General features: G+C 34.0%; 1 protein-coding gene across 8 annotated transcripts in view; it reads left to right on the top strand.

The window, feature by feature from the left end:
• Positions 1-22186, top strand: part of Alk (Anaplastic lymphoma kinase) — a 374422-nt gene that overhangs the window by 133704 nt on the left and 218532 nt on the right. For all 8 annotated transcript variants that reach the window (XM_072301305.1, XM_072301308.1, XM_072301306.1 and 5 more), the window contains one exon: positions 11352-11518. In XM_072301305.1, coding sequence (XP_072157406.1) covers positions 11352-11518 — 167 coding nt within the window. The remainder of the gene's footprint in view (positions 1-11351; positions 11519-22186) is intronic.

Below are 22186 nucleotides of genomic sequence, written 5' to 3'. Positions count from 1 at the left end.
CTGCTGCTACGTAATGTAAACACTGTTCAATATCGATTTTCCGGGTCCCTTTGATTTATGGACGCGACGATGGAGTGGATAAAAAAAAAATAAAGTTTTTTCTGTATTTTCGAAAGGAATTTGCGAGTGCAAAATTGTTGATATTTAAAACTTTGATTCATTGGTGTCCGGGGAAATTTTGGGTCGAAGGGCCTGTTGGGACCGATCTCCCCCCCCCCCCTTCCTCATTCTTGTACGGATACTCATAAGAGCTCAACATTTTTTACCGTAATTGAAGTATTTGAACCTTTTCACCTTGTTTCCTTGCAAAATAGGGTGGATCCAGCACTTCTTCACCACCTTCCTATCAACTTTAGAGAGTGTAACGAAAAGGAAGTGCAGCTATACAATAAAATATTAGAACGTCACGCGTGTGATTATGTAAACTGAGTAAAATATAAGAGTTTTCGAAGATTGAACTTTTTTTATGAATAAATTGTGACTGTCCACGGAAAAAGATGCCTTAATCCAAAAAATCTCAAACCTTAATTTTCAAATCTTATTTTTTAAAATAAGGAATTAGAACTATTAATATTTCTTTTGTAATGCTCACATTCTTCCTTCTCCGCCCGATGTGAATTAATTAGAACTATTGAATAGAACTATTAATATTCTAATTGAAATAGAAAAGTCTAATAAATGGTCCAGAATAGTCTTGAATATTGTAGTCGAATTGAATAGGACTTTTAATATTTAAAAAAATGTAACAATCTCAGTCATCAAAAATAAAAAGTTATTATGTTACAAAAATGTTCGAAGAGTTTCATTCTTTATTCTTATTTTTTTAAAGTCAGCGATTATTTAAGAAAAAATGAAGAGAGAAAATTTTAAAAAAGATGAATTGTATTTAATTCTTTTTAAAAAGATTAAAAAATTGATATAAGATGGGAAAGAAAAAAAAATAAACGTAAAAAAAGTGACGACAGTAACAAGCGTATTTTTTTTGCTCCAAATTCATCTTTTCGGGTTCAAAAAATCTTAACCCATCAGGTCTCATGCATATTCACTATTACAATAATGTTGAGAGCCTAAGTCAATGACTTATATAGTGTAAATTCGGCCGACTGAGACATAGGATGGCTAAGTAGGTAGGGTGTTAGGTTCGTAAATCGTAGGTCCCAGGTTTAAATCCCGATAGGTAGGCCAAAATTTGCAAGTCGGTACTTGCCATGTCGACTCTTCGATACTTGCAGATATACGATTGAATAATTTTTTTCATCAAAAATTCGATAAATTAATCCATTTTTTGCAAGTATTGATTAATAATAATACATATGGTATCGGTGCAGTGTGCATACCTGCAGTGACTATTAACTAAATTTAAAACAACAATTGGCTAGAAATAAGTAAACGCGTCTGGGAGTAATGCAACATCCATTTTGGCCGGGCGTCCCCGTTTACTAATTCTAAGACAACAGTTGGTTTCAATAAAATAAACGCGCATTCCCTTTCAACACGCCGTTTACTTATTTTAAACCAACCATTAATTTGAAGCCAGTAAATGCACGTGGGAGTTACGCAACCGTTTCCTATTTCTAAGTAAACAGTTTACCTAGATCAATACGACAGATACTCACTTCAAACCAACGATAATTTCTTTTCAAGAAATATTTTCACGGCATGGAATGTTTCCTTTTTTCAAGTAAACGCTTTCTTTTTTTAAGAGAACGTGGAGCGTTGGCTTGAGAAAACGCTATTTCTTGATCCAAGGTAACTCCGATGTCTTAGTTCAAACTTCCGTTTCTTGTCGATACTTTTTAAATATACGGTTTACTTGGTCTAAGACCGGCTCCGCCTTGTATGTAGCAAACATTTTTTTCAGTGTACTGTAAATGTTAGAAAACCGGTATACATGTAATTTGGTAATCCTTGATTAAATAACTGATGATTTCTTACCTGCTAAACTGCCTAATGGGTTGAAAATATTTTCACTCTGAGACACAATTTTATGTCCTGGTTGATGCTTTCGTAAGTTGAATTGCAATGTCAATTCAGCAGCTTTCAGCAGAAAATTTCTTCCTCGATGTAACGTTTGATGATTCATTGTCAACTGATTAATGATAAATGACACCAGGAGTGTCATTAATCAGTGAATCAGAAATCAAAGTAAGATGTGAAGCTGGAAGAGTAGATATTGTACCGGACAAAAGTGAACGTCTGCTCTACGTGTATAGACTGATAGACTTATCTGAGAAATTTAGCGACACTGCACGGAGGTGTTCACTTCTTATTAAAGCTTAAAATTATTTATCACTGGGGTAATTTCTTTGGTAAATTAGCATGCCTGAAGATACATCTTGACAAGAGAGAAAAACAATGGTAGGTACCTGAGCGTAAGAATGTATGGCCTTGAGTGTTCACGAGGGAAGAACCGTAACAAAGCAACACTCTTAACAGACATTGAACGAGGAAGCAAGACTGGATGAAGGTACTATAATACATAAGTTACTTCAAAACTGCTAATAGAAGAACCAAAAGGCATATCTCACTCCCACCTATAATAGTTACCCGACCTATGTCAGCAATTCTTTTGTTCACGATAACTATCGTTAGATTTACGTCAGCTGATTCAAATTTTGTAATTTTGTCCATTTTGGTCTCATGAAGAACTGTATAGAGTTTCGGTTAAATAGCATTTACTGTTTACTTATAAACGGTAATTAACGTAAGTGTCCTACTTACGCTGTTTTCCACTAAACTGTTTTTATTAAAGTTCCATTCCTTGGTTTCCTTGGTAACCTTTGTTTGCTATCAGCTGATGTATTATTTCCATTTCCCGGCCAAGTCAACGGATTTTTATGAATCATTGCTAGGTTAGTTCTGATTTTTTGGCAGCATTTATTCTACCACCCCCCTCCCAGCTCATTTTTCTAACTCCCGCAGCCCCCCCCCCCCACTCATTTTATTTACATATTTTTATTTTCTTATGGCATGCCTTGCTCCCCTACCATCATTTTTTTGGAGTTTCATTCATAGGGATAAAATATTGTATTGCATATCGATCTTCGATATATCGTTCGATATAAAGCAGGATAGACAGGGATAAAACGGCATTTATTGATATTCACCGGGATAAAAGGTAGGATTTTAAGAAAAGGGGAATAATCATGGTGAAACGGGGTAGATAATAATGAAACAGGATAGATAGTGATAAAACAGGGTGATGTTTATCGATCTTCGATATGTGGTTCGATATAAAATATGATAGATATGGATAAAACGGGATGCATCGATATTAACTGGTTAAATGGAGGAAGTTTGAGAAAATGAGAATAATCAGTGTGTAACCGTAAAGATAAGGATAAAATAGGATAGGTAGGGTTATGCCACCCTTCGATATATCGATCTTTGTTTATCTATCTTTGATATATTGTCTAATAAGGAACAGGATGGGAAAGTGGAAAAATCAATTTAAAACGGGATAGATAGAATAAATCAGGATAGATATGGGTAAAATAGGATATAGATAGGGATAAAACGGGATGTATTGATATTAACCAGGATAAAAGGGATGTTTGTCGTGTTTGTTGTGTTTGATGTGTTTGATGTTTTCGTCGTGTTTGTCGTGTTTGATGAGTTTGCTGTGTTTGTTGTGTTTGATGTGCCTGTTGTGTTTAATGCATTTGTTGAGTTTGCTGTGTTTGTCGTGTTTAATATGTTTGCTGTGTTTGTTGTGCTTGATGTGTTTAATGTATTTAATGCGTTTGTTATGTTTGATGCATTTGTTGTGTTTGTTGTGTTTGTTGCGTTTGATGTTTTCGTTGTGTTTGTCGTGTTTGATGAGTTTGCTGTGTTTGTTGTGTTTGATGTGCCTGTTGTGTTTAATGTGTTTGTTGAGTTCGATGTGTTTAATGTTTTTGTTAAGTTTGTCGTGTTTGATGTGTTTGATGTGTGTGTTGTGTTTATAAGTGTGTCGTGTTTGATGTGTGTGATGTGTGTGTTGTGTTTATAAGTTTGTCGTGTATGTTGTATTTGATAAGTTTGTTGTGTTTGATAAGTTTGATATGTTCGTTTTGTTTCCACTCAACCCACCTATGTTCTATCTCCAATTATACAGGGTGTCCCAAAAGTCCCTTCCACCCCCTCTAAAATTTTACCTAATTAATATTTTGAAACAAAACTTCGAGAATGTTCAAAGATCAATGTAAGCTACTTTCAGGGCCCCCAAACTTTTCGCCCCCCCCCCCCCCGGGAGGGGCTACGGGTCCAACGTGTTTTTCAAATGGCAACATCCCCTTTGTGACATATCAATTCAATGAGAATGAAAAAAGAAAATTTTTGGCGCAAACCGCGAGTAAAACTCTTGATTTTTGACAAACTGGCCGCCGGTCAATTTTAAAAAAACGGAAATGTACACTGAAAAAAAATAATGATATTTTCAACCCCAGGCGGCGTTGTTTGAACCATTGCAATTAGTAATTTTGGGTGACAAATCAATTGCGGGTTAATGTAAACAAGGTGAAAAAGCTTACTTTTACTAATTTGGAATAGTAATGCCGATCATTCAGATACTTCCCTCAACACATGCAAGTGTTTCGACTTGACATTTAGAATTCTGGATTCTACTATTTCTCATGAGTAAAATCAATCCTTTGAAAATGTTAATTTAACGTATCAAAGGGTAGACGTTTTGAGAAATGTTTGTAAAAAATTGCCTAATTTGGTAAATTGTAAAGAAAAAACTAGATCATACGCACATTTAGAACCGTTGCTATTCAGCTATGCATGTGGCCTTCTTTCAAATTTTGACCTACCAATCGGGATTTGAACCTGGGACCTGCCTATTACGAATCGAATGCGCTACCTATTGAGCCAACGGGGCTTCTGATTGAGCGCTGAGAATTTGAGCTATATAAGTGATAGAATTATGTTCGATTATTTTTATTATTAAATATGCGTGAGAGCGAAAGGCTAAATATTTTTTTGGACTTAGAAAAACTGCATATGAATAAAAAATAATATGTATCATAAATATTTTAAAAATGGTTTACTTTCTAAATTACCTTTATTATACATGAATATTTAATAAAAAATAAATTTTAATATTTTGTCGCCTGTTTCTTCCTTTTTCGGTTTTTTAATTTTATGATAACGTGCATCAATTTTTTTAAAATGTTTAGAACACCTTAGATAAGTAAGGGTAGATTTTCAAAAAATCATTAGACATGAAAAAACTCTGGTTTATTCGTTTAAAACACGTGTTTTGTATCGAGGTTTCTTGGTTTAAAGAGGTGGCGCTGTAAATTTAATTTTTTTTTTCAAGGTCCGCTCGGAGTATCCTCAGTATCAGAGCCATAAAATAAGAATAATAATAAAGAACATAATTTAATTCATATTTTTTTAAACATGGTGTTCAAAGTTCAAAACTTTATATTTTAATAAGAGCTACATATTATAAATAATCGTTTCATAAAAAGTAAGTATGCAAATCGCATCCTAATATTTTTAAAAGGTTTTTGCTTTTCTTTTGAAATATCTACCTTCTTTCTTGTATCAACATTTCCTGGCAAGGGAACTGGGCATGAAGACTAGGATTTTATTTGTATGCATAAAATTAATCTCATAATTTGTGCAAAGGATTTAAAGGAGGATAAACATTTGTTGACTTTCAAAGAAAAACAAAGGATAGGAGTGATGGGATGACAAATAGCGCCCACTGTTGTTTGCCTAACTCTTCATTTGGAGGCGTTTTTGAGAATTGGTTAGTTTTACTATTTGTAGTTCGTTGGTTCGGAAAATATATTTTTCGGTATAACTTAGCAAACGGTAGAAGAAACTATTGCAATTATTGTCTTAATACTTTATTTTACTTTGTTTTAAACAATTTCCTCTGGTCACTAAAACTCTTTGAGATTTATTAAATCCACTCGTATCTTTGTTGGTGTAACCACACACATTATTCCATCAACTGATTGGATGGTCATTTTAAGCAACTTGTCATTTCTAGTTTTAACACATGTCTCTTCTGTTAAATTAGATGATCCGCTATCGTCAAGTTGAAGCCACAGGGAGTTAAATTAAACATTTTGCAGCTACTATTCCACATTAGTTAAAAAAATTAGAACTTTTTTTTTCAGTGTACATCTCCGTTTTCGTCGATGGATTGGGCCTAACGCTCCCCGTTATTAAATTAATAATTTTTGGTGAGGCACCTAGACCCATGACTTCAGTCACGGGCTTTCCGCTAGTAAATGCGTAAACACTTGGTATCGCTCAGAGAAGCCTTGAAAGAAATGGACTCATATCCGTAGAATTTGAGGGGTCAAAAGGCTGTAATACTAGAAAAACGCTTTCCAGCCAGGGGCGTACTGGGACCCTCAAAGGGGCGCGGGACAGACACTTTGAGGGCGCCGCCACAGGGGAAGGGGGGGTCTGGTGGGGAGTCCGGGGGTCCTCACCCGGAAAATTTTGAAAAACAAACCTTTTTAGACGCAGTTTCAAGCCATTCCGAAGAAAAAATAAATGAAAAATGGTTTCGCATATTCGAGTCACTTTACGTGGTTTTAAATGAGGAAAATTGTACCACAAGATCTCAGCACCACCTTCGGCGCACCAACCTGCCCCTTGTGTGATTTGTTTTACTTGTGGAATTTTGAAGAGAAAACATGTAGTGCTGTACATTAATACATACTGGCATCTGGAGGCCCATTTAGGCAGGATCCTTCACCTTTTCAAAATTTTGACCTTTTTGGGGGTTTTTTGTGTTTAGCAATGAAATTTATTCACTGTGTAAGGTTTTTGTCATGTATGTTTTTTAAAAAAATGTCATGTGAATGTTATCAAACGGGCGATATATCTTACCCCTCACTAGGTATATTGATGTATCGATGTATCGTTCGAAATAAAACACGATTGACAGGAATGTAACGGGATTTAGTGATATTAACTGAGATAAAAGGAAGGATATCGCTCATTGCATATCAATCTTCGATGTATCGTTAGATTTACTTAAAGCAGGATTGACAGACACCGCAATCACACGCTGAATGTGGGAGCTGAATGTGGCTTGAATGTGGAAGTCATCGGCCTGAATTTTGCGCGTGACGCGCAAAATTCAGCAACGATTCTCAGCAACCATCGGACCAATTTTGAATTTGTCTGAACTATTCGAGTAGATTTAATACACATCTGGATGAAAATAACTCGAATTTGCTAAATTTCAGCCGTTGGGCGATGACTGTTGACTTCCACATTCAGCTGCTAAATTCAGCGTCTGATTGCGGCAAGAGATGAAACATGATGTAATTATGGTAACCGGGATAAAATGGAGGAATTTTACCTAAACAGGATACCTAGTCATCGATAAAACGGGATGTACCCATATTCATTAACCGGAGTAAAAGGAAGGATATCACTTTTTTTAAATCGATCTTCGATATACTGTTCGATTTAAAGCAGGATTGACAGGGACGAAACGGGATTTATTGATATGAATCGGGACAAACGGGAGGAATTTTACCTAATCAGGATAGTCATCAATGAAATGAGATGTACCTAAATTCATTAACCGGAACAAAAGGAAGGATATCGCTCTTTGTATATCGATCTTTGGTATATCGTTCTATTTTAAGCAGGGGGCTGAAGAACTTCCCACAAACACACCAAACACACCAAACAAATCAACCACACTGAACACATCAATTTCACCGAACACATCAAACTCACCTAACACATCAAACTCATCGAACACATCAAACACACAAAACACTCCAAACACATCAAACTTGCCAGTCGATAGCGGCAAAAATCATAAAAATCAGTCCGGTAAAGAGCTGTAACTAAGCGTTACTAGATATTAAAATGAAGGAAGCCTGAGAGTTTATTTAGTATAGAATTTGATAAATGTCAATTTATATCTGGTTTTAAATTATAGAATGTCGTTTTAAGTAAATGGATGAAACTTGAAGACCTATGATAGTGTGTATGTCGGTATCATCCCTCTATTCTGAATTAAAATCAACAAAGTCACACACTAAACACATCAACACACGAAACACATAAAACACACCACGGTCCCTTGGGTGCCAGGTAGGGCAGTCCCGAGGGGTTGGGGTTGGGCTCCTTGCTTGCCAGGAAGATTATGCCCCTTTTTTCAAAATTCCTACATTTAAACCAGTTAATATAAAAAAACCCAGTTTTATCCCAGTCAATCCTGCTTTTTTATCGAACGACATATCGAAGATCGATAAACAACCTATACAGTTGTTTGATACATGCAACTGCATTTATTCCGTTTAATCTAAGTTCAAACTAATTCAGTTACATTCATCCTTGCAGTAACGATGAATTTGATTTTAAATTGATTAAATTTCGAATAAAAATTTGTGGAAGTATGTGTCATGAACATGACAATCATGCACATACTTCCTCAAATTAAATCAAGCGAAAACATACCTACATCACTAAATTTGGGAAATTATGCCATTACCGAAGGTAAGTTTTTAGCTGAATTGATAATGAATGATTTGAATAGATAAGCATCTAAAGGAACTTTAGTAGTATTAATGTAAATTACAACAATAATGTATAAAAGAAAATTTAAGTAATGTTCTCATCATAATTTGACAGAATCTACGAGGGGTTTGGGCCGCGAAGCCGCCGGGGGGCGGAGCCCTTTAGTATATTAAAATAAATTAAGTAAAACATAATAAAATAAAGTAAATAAAATACATTAAAATAAATTAAATAAAATACATTAAAATAAATTAAATAAAATACATTAAAATAAATTAAATAAAATACATTAAAATAAATTAAATAAAATACATTAAAATAAATTAAATAAAATACATTAAAATAAATAAATAAAATACATTAAAATAAATTAAACAAAATACATTAAAATAAATTAAATAAAATACATTAAAATAAATTAAATAAAATACATTAAAATAAATAAATAAAATACATTAAAATAAATTAAATAAAATAAAATAAATTAAATAAAATACATTAAAATAAATTAAATAAAATACATGAAAATAAATTAAATAAAATACATGAAAATAAATTAAATAAAATACATGAAAATAAATTAAATAAAATACATGAAAATAAATTAAATAAAATACATCAAAATGAATTAAATAAAATACTTCAAAATGAATTAAAGAAAATACATCAAAATGAATTAAATAAAATACATGAAAATAAATTAAATAAAATACATGAAAATAAATTGAATAAAATACATCAAAATAAATTAAATATAATACATCAAAATGAATTAAATAAAATACTTCAAAATGAATTAAATAAAATACATCAAAATGAATTAAATAAAATACATTAAAATAAATTAAATAAAATACATTAAAATAAATTTAATAAAATACATTAAAATAAATTAAATAAAATACATTAAAATAAATTAGATAAAATACATTAAAATAAATTAGATAAAATACATTAAAATAAACTAAATAAAATACATTAAAATAAATTAGATAAAATACATTAAAATAAATTAGATAAAATACATTAAAATAAATTAAATAAAATACATTAAAATAAATTAAATAAAATACATTAAAATAAATTAAATAAAATACATTAAAATAAATTAAATAAAATACATTAAAATAAATTAAATAAAATACATTAAAATAAATTAAATAAAATACATTAAAATAAATTAAATAAAATACATTAAAATAAATTAAATAAAATACATTAAAATAAATTAAATAAAATACATTAAAATAAATTAAATAAAATACATTAAAATAAATTAAATAAAATACATTAAAATAAATTAAATAAAATACATTAAAATAAATTAAATAAAATACATTAAAATAAATTAAATAAAATACATTAAAATAAATTAAATAAAATACATTAAAATAAATTAAATAAAATACATTAAAATAAATTAAATAAAATACATTAAAATAAATTAAATAAAATACATTAAAATAAACTCAATAAAATACATTAAAATATATTAAATAAAATACATCAAAATAAATTAAATATAATACATCAAAATGAATTTTATAAAATACTTCAAAATGAATTAAAGAAAATACATCAAAATAAATTAAATAAAATACATGAAAATGAATTAAATAAAATACATTAAAATAAATTAAATAAAATACATTAAAATAAACTAAATAAAATACATTAAAATAAACTAAATAAAATACATTAAAATAAATTAAATAAAATACATTAAAATAAATTAAATAAAATACATTAAAATAAATTAAATAAAGTACATTAAAATAAATTAAATAAAGTACATTAAAATAAATTAAATAAAGTACATTAAAATAAATTAAATAAAGTACATTAAAATAAATGAAATAAAATACATTAAAATAAATTAAATAAAATACATTAAAATAAATTAAATAAAATACATTAAAATAAATTAAATAAAATACATGAAAATAAACTAAATAAAATACATTAAAATAAATTAAATAAAATACATGAAAATAAATTAAATAAAATACATGAAAATAAATTAAATATAATACGTCAAAATGAATTAAATAAAATACTTCAAAATAAATTAAATAAAATACATGAAAATAAATTAAATAAAATACATGAAAATAAATTAAATAAAATACATGAAAATAAATTAAATAAAATACATCAAAATAAATTAAATATAATACATCAAAATGAATACTTCAAAATGAATTTAATAAAATACATCAAAATGAATTAAATAAAATACATCAAAATAAATTAAATAAAATTTATTAAAATAAATTAAATAAAACACATTAAAATAAATTAAATAAAACACATTAAAATAAATTAAATAAAATACATTAAAATAAATTAAATAAAATACATTCAGATAAATTAAATAAAATAATAGAAATACATTAGATAAATGAAATAAATAAAATTTTAAAGATTAGCAAAATTTTTAAACTGTATTTGCTATTTCAGCCCCTCATTGAGCTAATTTTACTGTTCATAATGCACTAATAGCAAAAAATGCAGTTACACTTCCAAGCCACTCGATGCAAGATTAAGTGAACGTACGTGGCCTGATGGAGCAAATCGGTGTAGCGATTCTTGAGAATCGTTCAGTTGATGCAACACCGTGCACGGATAAAAATGCTTTAGAAAGCGGCTAATTTTGCTACTGCCTGAATCGGTGATTTAGAAATCTTATTTTTTTTAGTGTACCCATATTCTTGAAAAATCATTTGAGTATTTCTGAAAAAGTATTCCTTAGTAGCTGAAAATACGCAAGTATTATATGTCCATATTTGATTATGATGAATCTGCTCAAGGTATTTGAAAAAAAAAGTATATACCAAGAAAGTTGTCTTTTTTTCTAGATCACTTTCTATTTTCATCATTATGGTCATCATGCTGGGTCATTAAGTTTAAGCGTGGTTGTCATCAAAGGCAAAGAAGAATTAACATCCACCCTGTTTTGGAGTTCTGGTGATCAAGGTGATTCCTGGCATAGAGTTGTCGTTATTCTGCCAAATATAACCAATAGGTTAGTATGGTGGCCTTGTCACCTTAATCAGGTTAAAAAAACCACATTGGGCAAACAGAGTGCTGCGATGCCAATATTAGCTATCGGCTGGGATTGCGAATTAAGAAGTAATCGAAAGTAGCCAAGAATCTGCGGAATAATATCGATCCAGCGGAGAATAGTCATCCCGCCATCCATCCAATGAGAAGAGAGGAGGGAAGAGGAGGGTAAAAAGAATGGGAAACAATACATACATAATTTTCTGAACATTCTGCTGACTCAAATGATGATCACTACCAACTGATCAGCAATATTGCACAGAATTCTTTGTAATTTGTCTTCTCTTTTTAAAGAAAATATTTGAGTATTTTTGAAAATGTATTCCTTAGTAGCTGAAAAAACGCAAGTATCAGAAACAATCTTAAAACAGGACAAAAGAAATGCATATTATGTTAGTTCTATCATTGTCATGCTACTGAATCACCTTCATCAGGGTCAGGCACATTCATTGAAGCATACAAATGTTTCATTTCCGTTTGAGCTTTTCTTCAAAAAGAGGTTGTTCCAAAAACGCCGATGCTTGGGTAAAATTTCAGACCCCTCGGATAAGTGGGGGGTGAGGGGCAAGGGGGCAAAGTTGTAATTTTTTCAAAACTTTAAAAATCGATATCTCGCGAACGGTTTGAGTGTAAATGTTGCGGTTTGCGCTAAAAAACGCTCAAAAATATTCTCTACAAGATTGTTTGCAAGGTTGCGTAATTTATCGTAGTCATAAATCGATTTTTTTCGATTTTGACGGTTCAACTTTTTTTCGTTTTTTGTCTCTCCTTTCCAGGCGATGGTCGTTGCTACGTAAATAAAAACCTGTTGAGGTGATTCTCCATGAAATTCTGCATCTGCCACACTCTATTTGACCTTGAGGAAAAGATTCGTTCTTGAGTTATAGCGATTTTTCTACGCCTTCCCGGTTTCGCACGGGCGGCATATCGGCGGCGCTCCATCCCGCGCGGGCGAGCCAGGGGTTGTTCCACCGCTAGGGCCTTATATTCATGCTGTAGGCTGTAATTATCGATATTTTCTCCTTCCCCACCCTTTCCCTCAAATAAATATGTTTTTATACTTCGTTATACAGGGTGTCCCAGACCACCCGTACCACGTATTTTCCTCGATTGGTTTAGGTAGACGAAATCGGGGACCGCGGGGTCGAATAGGGAATTGACCTCAAGGAATCTGAATTTCATGGTCCCGAAACCTTTCATGTACCCCTTGGGGGGTAAAGAGGGGGCAACGATCCCAAAAGTCGAGAGACATTGTGCCGGGCCCTTTACCCCCCCCCCCCCCCCCCCAGGAAGGCTAGGGAAGCTTCGGGACCATGAATATCGGATTCATTGGGGTCGATTATCTGGGAAATCATCTTTTTTCGGAGAATCTATGTCAATTTTTGACCAAAGGAAAATTATGGAGGGGGCCGCTGTCCCCGTCTTTGAGAGATCATTTTTGGGCGATAAGTGGTCCGATTTTGGATTCTTAGGGGTCAATTTTACGTGACATTTTTCGTACTTTTCAATTTCAATGCAATCAAATCGGAATTTCATCGGGGACCGCGACTTTTGGGATCGTCACTTCCTCTTTACCCCCCAAGGAAGGGGGGTAGATCCATGAAAGATTATATTTTTATTCATATTCTTACATTTTAAATGTCGACATAATGTTTCATTAAAGTGGTACTTACTTATGAAAAATGGGAGAGCATGATGTGGCCTTTTTTTAAAAAAAAAAATAAATTGTATTTTCGAAAAAAAAATAATTTTAATAAAATTAATGGGAATGGACCCAAGCGCCAAACAATTAGAAACAGCATCATTCCTTTCTTCTGAAATACTTTAACAGAAGCGCCGTAGGAAAATAAGAAAAACCGACTGAATATGCTTCAAAAAAACGAGGTTAGTCTTCCAAAAAAAAGTGACAAGGTGCCTAAACAGTAGAGGAAATGCATGATTACTTCCTCTTTGAATACTTAACAACTGACGCTTCAGCGATAATAAAAGGACAGTTCATCTGTCTATTTTCGAAACTGTGGCTATTTTTCGGCATCAATTTGATCCAACAGAAAGTGATTTGAAAGGCCTTCAAAAAGTTTGCTTATTCAGTTTAAGATGCTAAATCGTTGCTGATACAAACCTCAGCTTCCAGTAATTGCCCTTCAAGATGATTTGTATTTTATAAAAAAGTTGCTTCCGTAAAATAGTATGGATAAAAGTGTATCAGAGGCTACATTGGCCACTTTTTTAAGGCATTAAAGTTATCTTAGTGACAGTTGGGGGCCTCTGTCTGTTTTTGATTAATTCATTTCTAATAGCATAGGAAGAAAGATAGTTAAATCTTTCGTAACTAAAGAGAGCAATGATAATTATCTCAATAAACTAGTGAAAAATGACTCTGAATTACACCTATTTTCATCCTATCATATGGTTGATTTCATAACAACAAAAATATTAAGATATTGCATCACATGAATTCCTATTGAATCTTCTTTCATGAAACTTCTTAAGCAAAGATTAAACATCGTAAACTGGATAAGCAAACTTTTTGAAGGCCTTTCAAATCACTTTCTGTTGGATCAAATTGATGCCGAAAAATAGCCACAGTTCCGAAAACAGAGGGATCAACTGTCCTATTATTGTCGCTGATGCGCCAGTTGTTAAGTATTCAAAGAGGAAGTAATCATGCATTTCCTCTACTGTTTAGGCACCTTGCCACTTTTTTTTGAAAGACTAACCTCGTTTTTTTGAAGCATATTCAGTCAGTTTTTCTTCTTTTTCTACGGCGCTTCTATTAAAGTATTTTAGAAGAAAGGAATGGTGCTATTTCTAATTGTTTGGCGCTTGGGCCCATTCCCATTTATTTTAATAAAATTATTTTTTTTTCAAAAATACAATTTATTTTTTTTTAAATTTTTCATAAGTAAGTACCACTTTAATGAAACATTACGTCGACATTTAAAATGTAAGAATATGAATGAAAATATAATCTTCCATGGCCCAATGGGAAAAAGAAACAAAATCCCATGCACCTATCGCGACTTAGGAAACGCTGAATTAACGGTTAAAAATAAGGGGGAAGGGGTAATAAGGTGAAGTATGAATTTTGGTCAAAATGAGTATCAAGATGCAATTAATGGTACGTTTCGCGTTTAATTTCACTTTGCCAGCTGAAAAAATCGTATTAAGGCAAAAATACAAAACCTTGAAATTCTCGCGTTTTTAGCCGATTTTGAGGATTTATAGCAAAAAATGGAAACGCATGATGACATGAACAAAATTTTGTCTTTAAAGTACCCTAACATATGCTCTTACCGTGACATTTTCAGAGCCCTAGCTCAATTACAATGTTGTTAAAAAAAATCGTCAAAATGGGCAAAATTCTGCAATTTACCCTATTTTGGGGGGTGGTTTTTGGCCGTGCGCAACCCTTAAAAATTTTTTTAGAATTTTTGTCTTTAGTGCAATCTTATTTTTATAAGTGGGGTCAACGATTTAGAGGGTACCAACATCAAAATTCAGAGGTGACCCTCAAAGTGGGACACCCTACTCTCCACCCTGGTAAAAATGATCAGTTGAGATGTTATCAGTTGATCGTCAACCGTGTTTTGGTGCGAAAGAATCAGCTGACATCAGTAGGTATCTGATCAGTTGATGTCCGTAGAAATTGTCAGTTGACGTCAGTTGACATCAGTAGATATCCGATCAGTTGATCAATTTAAAAATAATCAATGTTCTGAAAGTATTGCATCTAGAGAGCGCGCACTCTAGGTGATGTATTTGGTACTAACGTTCCTTCGATGGTGCACATGTGTCATTTCAAATTGATCGATCGTAGAGTTGTGACTAACCTTAAAATCCGCGCCGCCCTACTCGGGAATAGAACCCACGCCTCGGGATGAAGTTGCAATCCGTAGTCCAGTAACTTACCGCTAGACCAGCCAGGCTTGATACGGAAGGGCCCCGAAATTCAATCTCTTAACTATCGCAGGCCTCCGAGTCCGTAACATGTTTGTTTATTGACGGATTCTTTTAATATTTTACCATAATTTATTATTTATTATTTTTTATTTCATCGTGTAATTTATGTTTCAAATTCTTTATTAATTGCACTCAAGATATTCATATTCATGTATTTCAAATTTTCATTTTCATTTATTTATTTTTTTTATTTTTTTATTTTTTTTTATTTTTAACTCTCTTTCATTTTTTTTAACTTTCTCGTTTTTTTGACTCTCTCATTTTTTTTTATTTTTTTTTAAAACCAAATTCCTGTTTTTTTATAATTGCGTCTTTTTCCAGTTTTAATTATTCGGACCTTTTTCTAGTTTGAATTTATGTCGATGCATTTATGTTATTTATTATTATGTTCTCGTATCTCAATTCACAGCTCGAGGCCGGTAGATATTTAGTCCTCCCCCGGCAATTCAATGCAAAGGAGAGTCCTTAAATTTAAAATTGAAGTAAAAATTTAAAATTGGGATTAAAACTTTAAAATTGGAGTGAAAAATTTAAAATTGGGATTAAAACTTTAACATTGGAGTAAAAAAAAACTTAAATTTGAGGTTAAAACTTTAAAATTGAAGTTAAAAATTTAAAATTGGAGTAGAAATTTAAAATTGAAGTTTAAAATGCAGGTTAATTTTTCGGTTGGTGGTAACTATCCATCACCCAGAACTCGCCTTACAATCCTGCAGCTCCCTAGCAAAACTGCTTTCTGTAATTGTTGAAACAGCTTCTCTCTAAGGTTGATCTTCCTAAGACTATCAAACAACTTCACAGGAATCTCCCCCGTTGCTCCAATAATAATTGGCGAAGTTATTACTTTGTCCAATTTCCAGAGGCACTTGATTTCGTCCGCCAAAGGCATGTACCTACATACTTATCTTCTCAGCGTAAGTGCTCTGGATATTAACTATCATATTATTGGATTATCGTATTATGGATATATTATTATTATTATTATTATTATTATATTTATGTTCACTACTGTCACCAGCTTTGCTGGGTTGCTTTAAGCCCTCACACAGGGGCAAACAATGCTCCTAGGTATGAGGGCTGTTTGTGGTTTGGGTGGCCGGGTGGTGATTATTTTACTCCCCCTTATTGGGGGATGGCTCGTCCCGGACAAGGATACCTGTTTTAGGAACCGAGGCAGGGTAGGTGTCTGGAGGACGCCTGCCTAAAGGTTTCTTTCCTGAGGTGGTAGGGGGTAGGGGTGTTTTTGGTGTGTGGGAAAAAGTGAGTATGGATTCTTTGGTTAAGGTTTTCAACTTAAGACTTTCCTCAGTATCCTAGCAGTTCCGAGGATTGCTGCTTTCTGAGCTGTGACAAGAGAGTGCTTCCCAGGGATTTCTTCCTTAAATTTCTTCCATTCTTTCGAGACTGCTCCCGTCGCGCCGATTACGAAGGGTATGACTTTCGTGTCCGTTTTCCACATTCTACTTATCTCGATTTCTAAGTCTTTATACTTGAGTCTGTTTTCGGCTTCCTTCAATGATATGTTCCTATCCGCTGGGATTGACACGTCGATAAGCAAGCAAGTTTGCCCCCTTTTTCGCAGTATGATGTCAGGCCTGTTGTTCGGAACCGTCCTATCAGTTCTGACAGGAACATTCCATATGATAGTTGTTTGTCCATCATCCGTTGCTGTGATAGCTTTTGGCTTGTGCTCGTACCAGTTTGTTTCGACTGCTATATTGTACTCTTTGCACAGGTTATGATGGAGATGGGTGCACACTCTGTCATGCCGTTCTATGTAGTCCTTTTTGGCAAGGATCGGGCACGCCGATATTATGTGATCTATAGTTTCCTCGTGCTGATGGCAAATTCTGCACTTACTGTCTCGGGCTCTGCCGTGTATTTTCCGATCTCGGTACCTAGTGTTAAGAGCCTGGTCTTGGGCTGCTGCAATTAGGCTTTCGGTTTCTCCTTTTAATGCTCCTTTGCTCAGCCACATGGTTGAAAGAGTGCTTTCGACTCTGTCTTCTTCCAGTAAGCGAGGGTACTGACCGTGCATGTTCTTTTCGGTCCATTTTGATCTTAAGGTTTCGGCTATTTTCTTCTTGATTGTTTGGTTCCTGCTTTTAACTGGTGTTTGTTCAAAGTTTTGTTCTAACTCAGTTTCAAACTTGTCAGCTTTTTTGGTAATCGAGTGTAGCGTGTTCAGCTGGGTGTCCGCCTCGTGTACCGATTTAAGAAACAGATCTTCATTTCTCTTCTTTCTCAGGTAGTATTTCGTACTGATAATGGTGGACTTGTACGCTGCTTCTATCTGTCTCAACCCTCTTCCTCCCAGTTTTCTGCTTACGTAGAGTCGGTGAACATCCGCGGATGGGTGGTGCATTTTGTACATTGTTAGGTATTTTCTTGTTTTGACGTCCAGAGCTCGGATTTCTGTCATCTTCCAGTCTAGGATTGCAAATCCGTACTGAAGCACGGGAACTGCAAGTGCTCCGATGGCCGAAATCTTATTTTTTGCTGACAGCTCTGTCTTTAATACTGCCCTAACTCTTCGGATGTATTCTTTCTTGACCTTCTCTTTGACTGTTGTATTTTGCACTCCTGAATTCTCTTCCATGCCCAGGTACTTGTAAGTTTCACCAGGGTCTAGTTGTCTGATGCTGGTTTCATTGTCGATGGTTACATTTTCACCTTTTTATTATTATTATTATTATTATTATTATTATTATTATTATTATATTATTATTATTATTATTATTATTATTATTATTATTATTTTGTGTGTTTTCTTTTTTCCCCTTTCTTTTTTCTTTTATTATCAGTTGAATTTAATTTTATGTCTGATCCGGCAGATTAATTTGGGCATCACAATTTGCCGGGCAGATTAATATTGTTCTTTATTTTATGTTTTACTTTTTGAATAAAATATCGTATCTTATCAGAAAAGAACATACGTACCAAAACAGCTCCTAGAGCGCGCGCAGATTCTATAATATTTTATTAATAATTTTAAAATTATATTTTGTAGTATTTTTACAACTAAAAATGTAAATATTTAGTAATTGCTTTAAAATTATTTTTCAAATACATTTTCATTTAAATATTGCAAAAATATTTTAAAAATAATTAATTTTGATATTTTAAAAATTTGATTCAAAAGATATTGTAAAACTATTTTTACAGTATTTTCGTGGAATTATTTTCTTGAAAATATTTTCCAAACAACGGCAGTATTTCTAAAATATTTTCAAAATATTTTGTTCTAACTGGGGTATCTCCAATATTAATTCAAAAATTCTAATTGACAGAGTCATTTTCTGAGGTAAAATTTTCAATCACCTTAAGTACAATGTTGGTTCAGTTTCTCTTTTTTTTTTGCTATCCTTTCTCAAATTAATTTTAAAGTGGGGCTCCTTTACATACAAATGTGAAGAACCTGCGATTCAACCTAACATTGACATTCATTACCATTTTTTGTACCATTATTTTTTGGTTGATGCTCAAATGATATCAACCGATATCAGTTCAAATTTTAACTGATCATTTTTACCAGGGCATGCACCGAATTTAACATGTGAGTAGTGCTATCTATAAGAAAAAAGATAAACTATAACGCTAGCTTGTTTTTATGTTGCTCCGCTAGATAGCGCACGCTTTGCATGACCGGGATAGTTCATTCGCACGCGAGGAAATTTAAACAAAATTGGTTCATGGTTATGTCGTTGGTTTACGATCGTAAAGGATGATTTGTGCATTTCTTTTCAAGTAGGTACGTTTATTCTACAACCTATCAAGATCATCTGTACAAAATTTCAAGTTGCTGGGATGAGCAGGGAACACATAACAGTAAGAATACTGAAACATCAATTACACAGCAAGCGTGCGGAAAAATAATCCGGTTTTCGGGGATGGGTCACCTGCTAGGTATTTTGGTAATGAAAAAGCAAGCCTGCAGCATGAATATTAGGCTCCAGCGGTGGAACAACCCCTGCCTTGCCCTCGCGAAACCGGGAACGCGTAGAAAAATCGCTTTAACTCAAGAACAAATCGCTTCCCCAAGGTCAAATATAGCGTGGCAGATGCAGAATTTCATGGAGAATCACCTCAACAGGTTTTTATTACCGTATAGCAACAATCGCCTGGAGAGGAGAGACAAAACAAGCGGTTAACCCGCAACACCCCCAGTGTTGTATTAAGCGCGCTATTCTTGTGATTTTGAACTTATTATGAATAAACACGAAATAAATCCACTATAAAATAAAATCCTACTTCCCGCTCCTTTGTAACGTGTAATCACCGCAACCGCTGCATAGATCTCTGTGCGGTTTTTTCGATGGTGTGCGTCATGCGCTCGCGGAGGTCAGCCACTTATGATTTTTTTCGCGCTCTCAGCCTCCTTGCCGCCGCTGGGGCGGAAAGAAAAGTCTAGGGGGGCACGAATCGGAGTGGGGCAGTGGCGGGAAAATTCGAATTTATTGGAATCTTCCGTTGTAGTTGCTATGGTTTCGCGTTCATCTGCGCCCGTTAATCGGCTGTTTCGGCTCGGTCAGCTGATACTCTTTTCCATTCTCCTCGGCTTTTTTTACATTTTCGTCTACTTCACCATTTTGCAATGACAGTTCATCAAACTAAAGCAACATATATTTTATCATTTTTCCGCATAACGAACTTACAATCCAAGAACCCAAATCAACAGAGGTCGCGGAGATTATCAGTTTCTAAGTTAAAGGTTAACTCGCGATACTCAGGGTCTCGCGACCAGGGTCCGCTTGTTATAAATAAGGTATGTCTCAACATTTATGACACAGATGTGCTTGGAGTCGACTCTAGATAAAGGAGACGCATTGAAATAAACTTTCCATCAAAAGTTTTATAATTATATGTACGCGACGGACAATAAAATTTTACCCGATCCAGCGGGGATCGCTCCATGGATCAAGCGTACCTTAGGCAGCTGCCCAGTCAACTAGGCTGCGGTCTCATTTAGTCAGCGACGGCGAAATTGCTTCAGTTTTATGCTCGGGGACCCGACCCCCACCTCGAAGTGGGCGGAGCGAACGAGGACGCCGCGCCGCGCGAAACTACACGACCGTGGCTAAATACGTAACAGAGGAACTCTCACATGTTATCATTTACAATAACTAATAATTATACAACCTATCGTTTAAAGTAAACTTCTGATTTTGACTTCTAACGGTATAATGATGCCGTAGGAGTAATTTTTCACCTAGTTTAATACGTAGTACTTTTTATTTTCGAATCTGAAATGTTGAGGTGAGACAAGTGACACGTTTAAATTATCCCGCCACTGGTTGGTCAAACCAGGAACACCAAGTAGAACAAGTGCAGTATGGATTTCACGTGATGACTCACCGCGAAATTCAAACGCGTTGATGAAAAATAATCATAATAAAATAAATAAATAGAGAATTTAGGCTTCACACGTTACAAATCAACTACTGGCACAGGCGCATTTACTTATACAGCGACAGAGAGATGAAAAAAAAAAAACGCGGTTACATGATCTCTCCAAAATGACCACGCTGAGGTGGTCGTGATGTGATCGAAATCCCTATTCTGGTCAATGGTGAAGGATAACCGTGGAAAGTATATGCACACCGATTGCAAAAAGCGAGCCATCCCGAGAACGGCGAGCTTTAAACGAAAAAAAGTCGAATCGTCAAAATCGAAAAAATCGATATATGACGACGATAAATAACGCAATCGTGCAAACAGCATGAACAATCTTGTAGAAAATATTTCTTAATAGTCAGGGGGCATACGTGTTCCCGTGTGCAGGTTCGTGAATGTATATTGTGTGATACATCAATCTCTTCGTTTTCATGTCTAGAAAAAGAAAATCGATCATGGCCATCTCAAATTTTATACAACCCCCCCCCCCCCCCCAAATTCAAGCGGTTTTGAGGGGAAAAAATTGAGGTTTTGCAAATACGTCGTATCGGGTGTCGATTCTGATGTATTTTTGATCGTAGAATCCAAATTTTCAGTCAAAAGTTAGCCCAAAGGTCATTTTCAGGCCAAAATCCAAGATGGCGTCCAAAACTACCTCTAACGGGTACTAACTTGCCTATTCGGGTCTACATGCATTGTGAGGTATCAATTATTAGGTTTTCAGGGTCGTAGAGTCCAAAAATGAGGTCCATTTTCCGCTGCGGCTCTCAAGAAGCCCTAAAATCAAAGATGGCGCCCAAAATGGCCACCGGTCTTACGGATGAAACTGCCATTAAGGGCAGCTGTAACAAACAATACGTTCAAAATTAAGTTTTTTGGGTCAAGAAGGTCGAATAGGGGATCAGATGTTTACTCCCACAAAAAATTGAGCCTCCGAATCGAAAATGGCTGCCGACATTGTTGCCAGTTAGAGGCGCAGACCTGTAAATGACTGATATTGAAGGATTTGCCGAAGGAGGGGTTTCGATAAGGGCCGTTGTTGGGCCCATACCCTGAAATTCTTCAATTCTCAGATTGTTTGCTCAGTTTAAGTCTAAAGTTTGCGGAATATACATTCCGCAAACTTTAGAAGAAGAGGAATATTTTCCTTCAAGTACGTTCATTAAGGATGTAAGATAGTCACTTTGGTCAATTTCCGTTGACGGCAAACCGAGCGCTCAGAGTTAAAACGATCATCTTAGAATTTTCTTGTTTTTCATCATTACTTACTTAA

The sequence above is a fragment of the Bemisia tabaci genome, chromosome 1 (assembly GCF_918797505.1).
Source record: "Bemisia tabaci chromosome 1, PGI_BMITA_v3".
Classification (NCBI taxonomy): Eukaryota; Metazoa; Arthropoda; class Insecta; order Hemiptera; family Aleyrodidae; genus Bemisia; species Bemisia tabaci.
Note: the sequence above shows the minus strand (reverse complement) of the source record. Positions and strands in the feature narration are given on the sequence as shown.